At 40.9% G+C, this 15,439-nt stretch overlaps 1 protein-coding gene across 1 annotated transcript in view; it reads right to left on the bottom strand.

Moving 5' to 3' along the window:
* LOC107381817 (protein kinase C-binding protein NELL1) overlaps positions 1 to 15,439 on the bottom strand; it is a 517,506-nt gene that overhangs the window by 393,797 nt on the left and 108,270 nt on the right. Inside the window, exon 3 of the mRNA XM_015953703.3 lies at positions 8,708 to 8,858. Within this exon, the coding sequence (XP_015809189.3) occupies positions 8,708 to 8,858 (151 nt within the window). The remainder of the gene's footprint in view (positions 1 to 8,707; positions 8,859 to 15,439) is intronic.

The following is a 15,439-nucleotide window of genomic DNA, read 5'->3' on the forward strand; positions in this document are numbered from 1 at the left end:
TTCAACAGTTTTCATTATGAAGATGTTTTCTTTGCATGTTGAACATCTGAGCCAGTTATACAGGTGCTGGCCAGTAAATTAGAATATCATCAAAAGGTTGAAAATATTTCAGTAATTCCATTCAAAACGTGAAACTTGTACATTATATTCATGCAATGCACACAGACCAATGTATTTCCAATGTTCATTACATTTAAATTTGATATTCATAAGTGACAACTAATGAAAACTCCAAATTTGGTATCTCAAAAAATTAGAATATTCTGAAAAGGCTGAATATAGAAGACACCTGCTGCCACTCTAATCAGCTGATTTACTCAAAACACCTGCAAAGGCCTTTAAAAGGTCCCTCAGTCTTGTTTTGAAGGCACCACAATCATGGGGAAGACTTCTGACTTAACAGCTGTCCAAAAGACAATCATTGACACCTTGCACAAGGAGGGCAAGACACAAAAGGTGATTGCTAAAGAAGCTGGCTGTTCGCAGAGCTCTGTGTCCAAGCACATTAACAGACAGGCGAAGGGACGGAAAAAATGTGGTAGAAAAAAGTGTACAAGCTCTAGGGATAACCGCACCCTGCAGAGAATTGTGACGACAAACCCATTCAAAAATGTGGGGGAGATCCACAAAGAGTGGACTGCAGCTGGAGTCAGCGCTTCAAGAACCACCACGAGGAGACTCATGAAAGACATGGGATTCAGGTGTCGCATTCCGTGTGTCAAGCCACTCTTGAACATGAAACAGCGCAAGAAGCGTCTCGCCTGGGCCAAGGACAAAAAGGACTGGACTGATGCTGAGTGGTCCAAAGTTATGTTTTCTGATGAAAGCAAGTTCTGCATTTCCTTTGGAAATCAAGGACCCAGAGTCTGGAGGAAGAGCGGAGAAGCACAGAATCCACGTTGCATGAGGTCCAGTGTAAAGTTTCCACCGTCAGTGATGGTGTGGGGTGCCATGTCATCTGCCGGTGTTGGCCCACTCTGTTTCCTGAGGTCCAGGGTCAATGCAGCCGTCTACCAGGAAGTTTTAGAGCACTTCATGCTTCCTGCTGCTGACCAACTTTATGGGGATGCAGACTTCACCTTTCAACAGGACTTGGCACCTGCACACAGTGCCAAAACCACCAGCACCTGGTTCAAGGACCATGGTATCCCTGTCCTTGATTGGCCAGCAAACTCGCCTGACCTTAACCCCATAGAAAATCTATGGGGTATTGTGAAGCGGAGGATGCAATACGCTAGACCCAACAATGCAGAGGAGCTGAAGACGACTATCAGAGCAACCTGGGCTCTCATAACACCTGAGCAGTGCCACAGACTGATCGAGTCCATGCCACGCCGCATTACTGCAGTTATTGAGGCAAAAGGAGCCCCGACTAAGTATTGAGTGCTATACATGCACATTCTTTTCATGTTCATTCTTTTCAGTTGGCCAACATTAGAGAAACAAACATTTTTTCATTGGCCTTTAGAATATTCTAATTTTCTGAGATACCAGATTTGATGTTTTCATTGGTTGTCACCTATAAATATCAAAATTAAACGTAATAAACATCGGAAATACATTGGTCTGTGTGCATTGCATGAATATAATGTACAAGTTTCACGTTTTGAATGGAATTACTGAAATATTTTCAACCTTTTGATGATATTCTAATTTACTGGCCAGCACCTGTATGAACTTATTGTTGATACTCAGAATGTCATAAAAAATGTTCTATAAGATGTTCTATTTCCAGTTGGAGCTGTTTTTGTCAGACATTGGCTGACTGCAATGCCGACACAAGCCATGGCAAAATATTGCACTTTGTGCTGATGTTCAACTAGATACTGCTTTTAAAATGACTCTGCAGTGCAACAAAAAGTCAGTGCATCCACCTGCTTCCACTTTCCAAAGTTTGAACTCAAGCTCCTTTTCTCCTCAGCATATTTGATAAAAGAATATCAAACTAAGGAGAAGACCTGTGGAGTGACAGAGGGCAAGCAGATGAACAGAGCAGCTGGAGTGTGAGTGCTTAGTTTGGGGGAAAAAAAGTTGAGAGACCAGCTTTTGAGCAAGTTAATCACAGAGCCCCTGCTACTTGCTGACAATGAGAGCATTCCTGTGACCAATAAAAACTGCTGCCAAGGCAAAAATCATCTTTTTGTTGTATTCAGCCTAGTGAAGCAGCAATAAACCTTCCTCCTCGTTCCCCAGAGTCTGGCACAAGGGGAGGAAAAAAAATACATCTTCTGATTTTCCGATGACTTCAGAGAAATGTCTCCATTCAAAAGACAGTTTCACTTTGAGGATGGGAAGAGTGGAGGATGAGAGAGGGGGGAAGAGAGAGGGACATTATCATATTGTGAAAACTGAGTTAGCAAAGGAGGTGGGAGGGATAAAGGGTGGGCCTGGAAGTGCTGAGAGAAAGATGTACGTAACAAAAACACAGAGAGGGGATGTATGATTGGATGTGTCTGAGCTGAAGAGCTACGGTGGCTGCCGCTTAGCTGAGTGAACGTTAGGCCTGTGCTATAATAGAGAAGAATGGGCATTGGCAGAGGGCTCTAATAGGGCCTTCAGAGAGGATTCAGAGGTTCAGAGCAAATCTGTGGTCACAAAGCAACACAGGTCTGCAGCAAGCCAGTCAAGACTGTTCTTCTCAGCAAATTTAATTACACTCGCGGTATGGCAGGATGCCTCACACAACAGCGTGTCTCCAAATAACTGCAGCCTGCTGCGACTTGGCTGGCTTAGATTTGCATCTGAATCACTTTTTTATTCATAACACCTGGTGTTGGAAGAAAAGTTGACAGGTCCTAAAACTCTTTAAATGACAGCAGCTTTAATGTGTTGAGTTAAAATGATAAATGTCAAAATAGCCATACTAAACTGTACTGAAGTCAGTTCACTCAGTCAATAGAGAAAAAATAACAGCTATTTCCTCTGACGATGGATTTCTGGGCTAGAATTTGAAAATATCCACGTTTCACATCAGCAGCAATGTTTCTTCACAGAGGCTGGATCTTTGTTACTCTGGGTGACGTACAGAAGAAACTGAACGGACATCTTTACTGCTGCAGGAATGGCGGGTAGGGTCTGTGTGTGTGTGTGTGTGTGTGTGTGGGGGGGGGGGGGGGGGCGGCTGAACAGATTTTTACAAAAAAGTAGAACTGCTAAGACTCCCAGATCTTTATTAAAATAAATCCCAACTGTCTTTACACATAACTTGATGAAATCCAACCTTAGCACAACTTAGCTACTATAAAAATAATGCTGACAGTTTGATGACTTTCACACATTTGTATAAAAATGAGCCAACACCAGATGAGTGTGCAGCTGACTCGAGCTGCTTACAGCCTACCTCTACCTCTTCTTAATTATACATATGGTGCACTACAGTTTGCAGTATTGTACATTTTGAGTCAAAAATTTGCCCTTTGCACAGATTTTCATGTTTCTTACTGTGTGCAGGGGATTTCTAGACCTTTAGGCAGTGTCTGCTGAACACAACACACACACTGTAGAAATGCAGCAATCAATTCAAATTGATGTCTCCCTCCTCCTCTTTGTTCTCCGTCTGTGTGCACATCTGTGCTACACATTCACACTCTCCTGCCATAACAGCTACTTTCACTAGAAATCTGTATTTTTCGGCAGGTTTATTGGCATAGTAGAGTGGACATCTTTATGTTTTGGGATGCAGTTATTATAAAATCATAAGAAATATAGTTTTGTTGATTTAATTGTGAGCTTGTCCTGTTTCTTAATTGGTTTTAAATAGTTGATGTTGTGTTTGACTCTTCTCAGGAAGAGATCAACACTGCAAATTGTCTGAAGAACATAAAGCTGAAATTATGATTGCTTAATTAAAATTTCTCTGATTTTGTCTTTTGAGTTAGTAAACATAAAATTATTTCTGAACTTTGCTGTTTGAAAATCCATTGTAAACTCAAATTGTAGCAACGTTGTAGTCTTGTATTAACCCTCTTATTACCAATCTGCCACCGCCAACAGGATTTGACATGCGCATTTCTCATTACCATAATTCCGGAACCGTTCAAGATGTCTGTAAAATTCCAAAAGTGCTGAAAAGATTAAAAATGTGGCTTTTCGTGCATATACAATACATTACGGTAGCCACCAGGATTCCCTGTCTTGAGTGCAACGAATCAAAACACAGATTCAGACGTGCTAAGTTTGTCATCCAAAATGCTCCGTTTTACATCTTTTGAATGGCTGATCAGATTCAAAACATTCCAACGGTTCCTAAAAGTACTAAAAGCAGCTTTACAATGATCTATAGCATGAAGCAATCAGAGTTATGGACAATATCGCTACGAGGGGAAATCCTGCTGTACAGCCTGATTGAAACGGAGCACAGCGCCATGGTGAAAACGGATAACGAAACGGGGAAGCTAATTAGCATAAAAAGCCGGCATGAAATGATGGAAACGCCTCAAAGAAAATCAACATGGTCTATTGGGTGTCCCAGAAGGCTTATATCTGAAGACAGTGACCATGAAGAATGACAGATCTCCAGTGAACCAGGGTACGAATGTTTGTTCAGTCTTTATTTTTTATTTTTTTATTTGAACAACCCTTCCAGCATTATTTATCTTTTTACAGTAAATAATTATTTTTGCTAAAACAAAAGTTTTTGGTACAGCAGTAAATTATTATAGGTAAATTATATTTATTATTTGCAGGGACTCTGCCTGCAGCTGGAGAGAAACTGCTTCAAGGTCTACCACATCAAATAAAAACGTCTGAAAGTTTACAAAAATAAATGGTCTTAAAACTGCTAAAAAAAAAGATACCACGGTTCAAACTTTTTTTAAGAATAGATGCATTACAGTTCAAAGTTTAAATTGTTGATTCCAATTGTTTGCCCAAGTCATTTTGAAGTTCCTGTTCAGTAATAAATGTAAAAAATTCAAAACAGTTTTTTGCTTTTTTCACATTTAAGCTGATTTTTTAAAGGCTTTAATAGAAATAAATTCTAAATGCAAACCATACACTGAAAGCTGAGGTTGTTCTGAAAAAAGAAGAGTTACACACACTTTGCACTTGTTATTAAAATTTTACAGCCATAAGATTAAAAAAATGTCTGGCGGCCCTGTTATGATTATGGTCATGAGAGGGTTAAGCTTAAACTAATAGAAAATGGAAAATTTGATAACAAATAATTGTAAGAAATAATCAAACTGGTCGATCAAAATCCTTTGTAAGACATTTTAAATGGCTGATTTGGCTTGTTTTTAGTATTCCCTAGTGTCTGTTTGTACAACCGAAAGCTGTGTGTTCGTCTTTTTAACACCTTAATCTAACAGCTGAAATGTCTCCTCAGCCTTCCTTAGTGTCTACAGGAGTGATTCATAACTAAATTAAACAAATTAGCTGTGTTCATGCAGAAAACATGCTGGAACCATACTGCAGTGCCAGGCATGTCAGCTCGATTTTCTGTAATTCCCAACAGAGCGAAGTTGCAAATGCGATAATCTGACCACGGGGCAATGGGGCCGGGTGGCCTTTCATTAACCCTGTAAAGGGTAGTTTTAGCACAGACTAGCTTAAGAAAATTATTTTAAAATATCAAAAAGTTGCAAAGTATCCCTTTAAAACTCACATTTCATGATTACAATGGTCAGTAACAGCAAGACTGCCATTTTATATCACGTTTTATTTTAAGCATCAGACTGTTACTCAAGCTAAATAAACTGATATATTAGATGTTTCTTTCTCAAGACAAAATTGAAAGAAAAAAACAACAATAAATAGTTTTAAAATCCTTTAAAGTCAGCCTGTTTGTCATCTGGCTGTATTAGCGTGTGGCTAAGTACCACTGATATAACATTTGCCTAGTCCGAGCACTCCCCTGAGACACGTATGTTACATGGTGCGTGTCTTTGTGCCTGAAGGTGGAGAGCAGCACAGTCAAGTGGCTCTATTTAGCCTACGCCGGCTGTCGTTTGACCAACCCACTGTGCAACAATTATGCCTGCAGGTTATATCACACAGAACATGAGAGACTGAGAGAGCTAATTAAAAAAAATGACTAACAGGAAGCTAACTCTCAGGTTTACCTTAAAAACACGGCAGAGGATGAGGCATCTCTGCTCCAAAGTACAGGAGTGTTCAGAAGGGAGCCTGTTTTTACTTCTCTTTGGGTTTTGTTAAACAGTTTGAGCATTAACTGTGAAATGTTTTCAGTTTGATGAAAATCAATCTTTCCATTGAACTTTAATTGTGGGTTTTATTGCTTTTTTTAATTTACAGAAAAATCTTCAGGCATTTTGTTTAGTTTAGATTTTATAATTAGTCATTACTTCTGCTTTGTGTTGCAGCCAAATAACAACTACTTTCATTTGATGTTTTTTTCATTAATAAACAAAGGCATTTCAACTATTTTCTTTCTCTAAGCCTCCACCATGTATTTTTAAGGGGTTGAACTTGCTTCCAGCAGCTGAAATAAAACTGGTTTGTTAATTCAGTTTAGTCTGAAAGGCTAATTGCTTTCTTTACTGTTGATCCTGCAATGGTTCACCTTTCTGTGTGAGACTGCACCATCCTTTTCTTTGGTAAGACTATGGGTGGTCTGTTTTTACTAAGTTTTACTCAATGTGACATCATTCAAGTATGCAACAGAAGTCTGGAATTGTGTTCACATTTTTTACAACATAAATTCGCTCTGATAACTTCAGTTGGATTTTGCACGACTCCAACAAGCGGAATCTATCGGATTACATTTCCGTAGCCTTTTTACGGCATCCTAGAAAACCAACTGTCCCTTCAGTCCATCTCTCCCTCCAGATGACCATAGTGCCCGACTTTGATTTCATCTTGTGCTCAGCAAACACAACATACATACTCATTCACAAGCTCACTTAGCTGCATGTTTCAGCGAACTGTAGGCTTTTACCTTCAGAGGGCAGAGGAAAATCAATGTAGCCTGCCCTTTAAAACAATTCACAGTTGTGGAGTTTCTCAGGGGGCCAGAATGCGCTCACTGCTCCCACTCACTGCTGTCTAACACTCGTGTAACTATCAGCCCTCTGTCTCAAATGCAATTTAACTTCTGAATCAGGCGAGAAGGGAAAACAAATATATCTTTTTTAACTCAAAAAGCATGTGTAGTTGTCACTTTAAGGCCACGCTTTACTGCCAAATGTTTAATAAAACAATGTTAGTTTAAACCATCTTTGTTAAGTTGTGTTAAGTGATTGGCACTCATGTCGTCGTCGTCGTCGTCGTCTTCCTCCGCTTATCCAGGTCCGGGTCGCGGGGGCAGCATCCCAACTAGGGAGCTCCAGGCCGTCCTCTCCCCGGCCTTGTCCACCAGCTCCTCCGGCAGGACCCCAAGGCGTTCCCGGACCAGATTGGAGATGTAACCTCTCCAACGTGTCCTGGGTCGACCAGGGGGCCTTCTGCCGGCAGGACATGCCCGAAACACCTCCCCGGGGAGGCGTCCAGGAGGCATCCTGACCAGATGCCCAAACCACCTCAACTGGCTCCTTTCGATCCGGAGGAGCAGCAGTTCTACTCCGAGTCCCTCCCGAATGTCCGAGCTCCTCACCCTATCTCTAAGGCTGAGCCCGGCCACCCTACGGAGGAAACTCATTTCGGCCGCTTGTATCCGCGATCTCGTTCTTTCGGTCATTACCCAAAGCTCATGACCATAGGTGAGGATTGGGACGTAGATCGACCGGTAAATCGAGAGCCTGGCTTTCTGGCTCAGCTCCCTCTTCCCCACGACAGATCGGCTCAGCGTCCGCAACACTGCAGACGCCGAACCAATCCGCCTGTCGATCTCCCGATCCCTCCTACCCTCACTCGTGAACAAGACCCCGAGATACTTAAACTCCTCCACTTGAGGTAGGACCTCTCCCCCGACCCGGAGGTGGCAAGCCACCCTTTTCCGGTCGAGAACCATGGTCTCAGATTTGGAGGTGCTGATCCTCATCCCAGCCGCTTCACATTCGGCCGCGAACCTACCCAGCAAGAGCTGAAGGTCAGAGCTGGCACTCATGTCAGAGAAACTAATGGAGGTATCTTTTCAGCCGTGGGCACGCAAAAAAACGTAAATTATTACAGCAAATCAGCATCACTTTTAAAGGGGACAAATAATCTAAAGCAAAATTTTCTTGTTGTTTGTGAGTAAAGACAGCTTGGGGCGGGTTCAAAAGTAGCATGACAAAAAGTCATAGTTTTGTGTGACCTACTTTTTATGTAAATTAGAAAGTTTAAACATGTCAGAGAAAAACTGCTTTTCTGAAAAACCTCTCATAAAAACGTCACAATGTGGAGCCCTTCCTCCTTCAGTCTGCAGCCTCCAGTGTCAGAGGCCTTCTGGTTTAAACCAACCAATCAGTAAGCGGCTCATTAGCTTATCTATGTCCTGTCCAAGTGGCAGGGGTATACAGATCTTTTCACGGCAAGGCTGATTTAGGGGGTTTAGAATGGCCTGTATCTGGGCTCCTGGAACAGATGAAAGCCAAACGATAATTAATTATGCTTTTTAGATTCAAAGCAGTGTTTTAGATTGCTGATCAACTGCATTCTTTGTCCCCTTTAATAACCATGCAGCTCATTTTATTTGACTACCAACAGCTGTCTGGAACTAGGTGAGAACTTCAACTTGGAAATAATCCGACTACGTAGTTATAATGGAATAAATGTTATGCAGAAACAAAGCCTGCAGGAGAAAATGCAGAGGATTAATATGGATTACCTGTGATCTGACTCGTGGATGGAGAAGATGACTCCTGACGTGGAGGACTTCTGCTGGATGGTGGCCAAGAAGGTAAACTCACTTTTACGCCTAAACAGTTGCACCACTTTTTCTGTGATATGCGGCGGGGCGTGGACGGCTCTCCCAACATCTGAAGGAAATAAAACAGGAATTATGAGAAGATGTGAAATATTCCAGGGCGATGTGCTGCCTGCCTCCTCCATGTACAAATGCCAAAAGCGTGAGATGCATTACTAATCACATGTGGCAAAACATAAAGGACCACCTTTAGTGTTGGACAATATATTTTAAACACTCTGGCAGTTCTGTCAGGCATCAAGTGCATGTATAAAAAATTTTAATCATGCCAGCAGGATTCCAAAAACGTGAAAGCATGACGATAAATCCTGCATGAGAGGTGTACATTTGTTTACACCAACATTTTATTTTTCTTAAAAAATCTGTGGCTGAGCATTTACTGAACCATACTCATAGGTTCATGGTGAGCTGGTGATTATCTCCAGCAGTCACCAAGCAAGAGGTGAGGGACTTCCTGGACAGGTCTCCTGTCCAACACGGGGACAGTCAAAGAACTAACCTTTCATGCTCACACTCACACCTGGTGACATTTACAGTCGGTAAAGACGACTCTCCCTTGCCCTGCCTCCAACATGCCTCCATCTAAAAGGCTAGGTTATCCAGTTATTTCTGTAGTTATGCTGCTATAGGCTTAGACTGCTGGAGGACATACTGACCACTTTCCACACTCTACTACTTTCTTCTACAATCTGCTCTTCAACTGTATTATTTCCTGCAACTTCAGCTGTTAACTTTATTCTTTCTCTAAGTGTTTTTCTCCCCAGAAGAAGCTACAATGATGTTCTGCTGAGCTGTGGTGCCCTCATGGAGGGGGCCATCGTCTTGAACACTGTTGCTAACCATTTAATCCTTCTCCCTCTCCTGATAATAACACTTTACTTTCCTTGACATTGAATGTGCTACTAATAGTTTACCTGTTTAATTATAGATTCACTAGGATAAATACAATAAAGTTTATCTTTCACCAAATAGAATATTTACTAAGAAATCACAATGTAACTATAGAAACATTACTTGGTGTGTGTGGGTGTGTGTGTGTGTGTGTGTGTGTGTGTGTGTGTGTGTGTGTGTGTGTGTGTGTGTGTGTGTGTGTGTGTGTGTGTGTGTGTGTGTGTGTGTGTGTGTGCTCTGTCCTCTCGATCCCCAGTGAGTCGTGGAGGATGGCTGCTTATACTGAGCCTGTATCCTCTGCAGGTTTCTTCCTGTTAAAAGGGAGTTTTCCTCTCCACTGTCGTTGCATGCTTGCTTAGTATGAGGATTGCTGGCCCGATGGTGGTGGCTGGAGGGACCGGTGGCACCTGTGTACAGCAGACTTGCCTCTGTCAGTATGCCCCAGGGCAGCTGTGGCTACATCATAGCTCATCACCACCAAGGTGTGAATGTGTGTGTGAATGACTGATTGTGTTGTAAAGCACTTGAAGGGTTCCAGGACTCTAGATGGCACTATATCAAATACAGGCCATTTACCATAAAGGTTTTTGGGCTGTGTGAGGAATCCAAAGTACTTTAAGAAAACCCACACATGCATGGGGAGAACAGGAAGCCTGCAGCCTGGATTAAAACCCGAAACCGTCTCGGTAACAGTGCAACAAACTGCATCACCATGCAGCCTAATTAAACGTTTAACATGTTAGCTTGCTTGTAATGCAGCTACAAAGTTTTTACTTTTAAAGATCACTTCTGTGAACCACAATAAATTAAAACATTTATACATAACTTTTAAGCATTTTTCTATTATGCACAGTTGTGAGAAATTTTGAGAAAAAACACATCTAGGAGAAAATCCCTTCACGTTTCTGGAGGAAAACAGGTGCAACTGTTGAAATATTTCTCATTAACTTATATTTTGGCCTAAATCAAAACAAATCAATACATTTTAATCATTTTAGCAGGAAAGTGAAATCCAACAAATTTAATGAATGAGAAAAGCTGACAACAAACAATCCCATCTGTACTTAATTTGACCTAATTTAGTGAATTTGCTTCGTTGACTCTTCTGACAGAACAAAAACTCCGTTTTCTACCAATAAAAATGTCTCTTTTTCAGGAAAAGGTAAACTGATATTTTGGACCTTGGTTCTGTAGATCTTAGATCATTCACAAAAAAATTGGATCAATTGGAATTATCTCTAATAGGGATGTTTGACATCAACATCTCAACAGATACCAACCCCTCATTTAAAAAGAAAAACTAAATCATTCAAGGTAACTGACATTACACACCTCCTTTCATTCAGGCCAGTCAAACAAAAGGAAAAAAATAACTCACACACTAGATTTCAAATCTGTCATATTGTGAAATGTTCAGTGAGAAGGGAGGTAGCTGACGAGTCTGATGTATAATACGTCCATAGTCTGAAAAGGTTATGTCACTGAAAGTAAAAAACAGATCTGATCATTTCATATATGCAGTACAGGATCCACAGAGGTGTCTGCCAGCATTTACAATTATTAAAAATGTTTGATGACAGTGTGAGGAACAAAAGTCCAATGTGTTCAAATAACCCCCAGACCATTTTCATGTGTCGCCCTAAATCAGATACATAGCTGGCGTTTTTCAAAGCAACCTTAATCTAAACGGTCATGTTGCATTTTATCCTATCTTTATGTCATTGTTGTATGATTGGCAGCATGATTCTGCACTGGAGAAGGTGGGAAGCAGCAAGATCACAATCACCTGGGTTACGTTCATACACATTTCTGTAAACACGGTGTTCTGCTGTGTCTGACACTGAGGGCCATAGACTGCTTAAACTGGAGTCTGGTGGTGAAATTTAAATTATAAAGGGAACTATGCAAGAACATGCAATCCTAGGAAAAATATGAGTATAGCATTAAGACCACTCCTGTAGCCTAAAAGAAACCAAAGACTGTCAACAGAGGTAAGAGTTAAACAGGTGAGAAGGTAAGAGGCTGAGGATACAGGATAATACAATTTGATAACACTTTAAAATAAGGGTCCCATTATTAATGTTACTTAGTGCATTATTAAGCATTAATAAACTATTAAATAAGTTATACTGGGTGGGATCATCCGGTACAGTCCTTGCCTGGGGCTATGTTGTCTCTATTTGGGAATCACAAATCAAAGCGGATCACCATGACATGTGAGGTCGCCCAAGGCTCAATTCTAGGACCACTACTCTATATATGCTCCCCCTGGGTCAGGTCATACTTAATAACAACATTGCCTATCCCAGCTATGCTGATGACACCCAGATCTACCTAGCCCTATCACCTAGTGACTATTGTCCACTGGACTCACTTGGTCAGTGCCTAGAGCAAGTAAACGAATGGATGCAGTCAAAATTCCTTCAGTTAAACAAAGACAAGACTGAAGTTATTGTCTTTGGCAATACGAAGGTTAGGATGGATGTTATTGCTCAGCTGAACTTCAAAGGAATAAAGAAATAAAACCAGATTAGAAATCTAGGTGTTTCATTGACTCCGACCTGAGCTTCTCTGGACATATTATGGCAATAACTATATCAGAGTTTTATCACCTTCATCAAACATCAAGAATCAGAGGTGTCATGTCCGGACCAGAATTAGAGAAACTTAATTCATGCTTTTATCTCCAGTTGGTTGGACTACTGCAATGGTCTCCTAACTGGTCTTCCTAAAAAAGCTGTGAAGCAACTGCAGCTTGTTCACTATGCTGCTGCTAGAGTCCTAACAAAAACTAAGAGAATGGAGCACATCACTCCTGTTCTTAGATCTCTACACTCGTTACCAGTAAACCACCAAGTGCTCTTACTAGTTTATAAATCACTCAGTGGCATGGGGCCAAAATACATTTCAGATCTTATTCCTGTATATACACCCAATAGGGCTCTGAGATTCTTAGGTAACAATCAGCTGGTAGAACCTCGGGTCAGAACCAAACAGGGTGAAGATGATTTTAGCTATTATGCTGCTCACATATGGAATCAGCTACCTCAGGATCTCAGATCTGCCCCATCTCTAGTGATGTTTAAATCAAAACTTAAAACCCTCATGTACACATCAGCCTTTGAATGAACTGTTTCTTATGCTGCATCGTCTCCACTCTAATCTGTGATGTAATAGCTCAACCTTAATTCTGCCTTTGAACATCTTAGGTGTGTTCTTGCTGTGTCTTTGTAAATCCATGCTTTCGTTCTTTTTTAAACACAGAAACAGTTTTGTTTACCTGTTTGTAGCTACGGTTTCGCCGGCAGCTGTCGGCGAAACCGTAGCTACAAACAGGTAAACAAAACTGTTTCTGTGTTTAAAAAAGAACGAAAGCATGGACTTAATTCTGCCTTTTCCTTTTAGCTCTAAATCATGTTTGCTGTTGTGCCATTTCATGCTATTTGTAAAGCACATTGAATTGCCCCTGTGTTTGAAATGTGCTCCATAAATAAAGCTGCCTTGCCTTGCCTAATAACAAGTGCTTAATATTAATGTTAATATTAGATAATGTATTATTAAGCAGACCCACCCACCCTTTGTTATAACCTGAAGGACACAATATCGGGAACAAGGGGATCTTTTGTTAATTAAAGGGGTACTAAGCAGTTTTGGCTTGCTTTTAGTTCCTCCTAGTGTCCTTTTAGCAGAACCGAATGCAGAACCTACCTCCTCACTGTGCGTTTGTCTTTTTAACACCTTAATCTAACAGCTGAAATGTCTCCCCAGCCTTCTACAGGAGTGATTCATCACTAAATCAAACAAATCAGCTGTGTTAATGATCTAAAACATGCAGGGAACGTGCTGGAAGCAGACTGCAGCACCAGGTATGTCAGCTATACAGTGGCCCGTCACACTGAAGTTGTAAGTGTGATATTCTGGCTACAGAGATCGGTGGGGTCTGAGTGAGAATTCATTAACCCTGAAAAGAGTCGTTTTAGTACATACTGGCTCATGAAAAGGATTTAAAATATGAAAAACTGCATAGTTTGCCTTTAATGCTTAATAATGCACTAAGTAACGTTAATAAAGGGACTCTTGTTGTAAAGAGTTACCCACCATTTAAATTAAAATCAACAAAAAAAAGAGACAAAATAAAAACAGAATGCAACCCCCAGTCCAACACTGCTGCAGTCTCACTTCATGTCCAAATGAAAAAGCAATATTTGGTAGAGGTTAACTGAATGTCCTGCCTTGTATCAAAAGTGAAGTGAGAAATATAAAAAGCAGACAGATATGAAAAGCTGAACCCTGGAAAATGGAAGAATTAGGTTATTCTAAATGTGATGTTCCAACAGGTTTCTGGAACCTTTTGAACAAGATGAAACAAGAATCAGTTATGTTTATGCCTTCTGTGGGTAATGTGGATGGGTAAGTGGGTCAGATGATGCAAATACAGTCATCTTGCTGTCACACAGAAAGGCTTGGAAGCTGGTTTGTGAACAGTTACCTCTGTCTTAAGTGCAGCAGAAACTGTTTTGTATAAATCCTGAGGTCTCCAGACATGGTTGAAGATGTGTTCAATCTTTGCCTGCACCAACCCACCTGATTGGCTGGCTTCTCTAGACTTTGAGATCATACTGCCATGGAGTCAGCCATTAAATCAGGACGTTAGAACAGCTTAAAGATAACTAATTGTGAAGGAGCATAAGTGGTCACCATTGGTCTAAATCAGTAAGGACAGATGGAACAGTTGCTTGTTTTATAAAGATTTGTGACCAAAAATAATCAAAATAACAACTTAAGGACCTGCCACAGCCTCATCACAAGCAGAGAACCATTTTAGTGCTGCACTGGACCAACAGTTTCATCATGAAGGGTCCTTGTGCTCATGCACGAAAGTAAAAAGACACGACCCAGCCACCAGACCTGAGGACACTTCTGAACGAGTGGTTCCACCACGTCAGCTCTACATGACAGACAGTCCAGTGAAGAAAAGCCTGTAGTTGTCTCAGCAAAGGCCTTTTAAATCTCCCCAGGGTGACAGCAGCCTGCCTGCCCTCACACTCTACCCCCCCCCCCCCCACACACCCACACACACACACACACACACACACACTGTCACAGCACAGTTGATAGAGTCACTTCCCTCACCCCCACACTTACTCAACATGCAGACGCTCCGGCCAGAGCCAGACATTAGAGCCTCCGCTCAAATCTAAAGAGACACCGGCCACATTTTTATGATATAAAGAAAGTGTCAGATTTCAGATTTGCTAACCTTCACTTGACTGACAAACCAACGAGCATCAGCTTAGATTTTAAGATCAAGCTTCACATTACCATATGTTTTTAAATTTAGGTCGTCAGTGTTAGAATCAGGGAATTGTTTTGATTCAGACTCAAACAAACTAAAGCAAACCCAACCTCTGAATGATTAAAGAGTAGGTTTAGATAATGTTCCTTAAGTCTGATTGCAGCAAACAATTCCTAGCTCTAACAAAAGTAAAAGTCCCTTACATCAATTAACATGCAGTAAGTAAACCAACATCTGATGCTCATACTAACAAAACATTAGCTGAAAAATAAAGAATGATCAAATATTCACAGCATCTTGGATTCAAACATGTTTCTTGTTTTGTGAACATATGTGCTATTAGAAGAAAATGTTTATGAAAATCTCATTAGAAGAACTTTTCATACAACAGCTACATAATATATGTCTCCATGGGTAGAGGTCAACTCACTAAGTGTATTAAAGTA

This window comes from Nothobranchius furzeri, chromosome 9 (assembly GCF_043380555.1).
Source record: "Nothobranchius furzeri strain GRZ-AD chromosome 9, NfurGRZ-RIMD1, whole genome shotgun sequence".
NCBI lineage: Eukaryota > Metazoa > Chordata > Actinopteri > Cyprinodontiformes > Nothobranchiidae > Nothobranchius > Nothobranchius furzeri.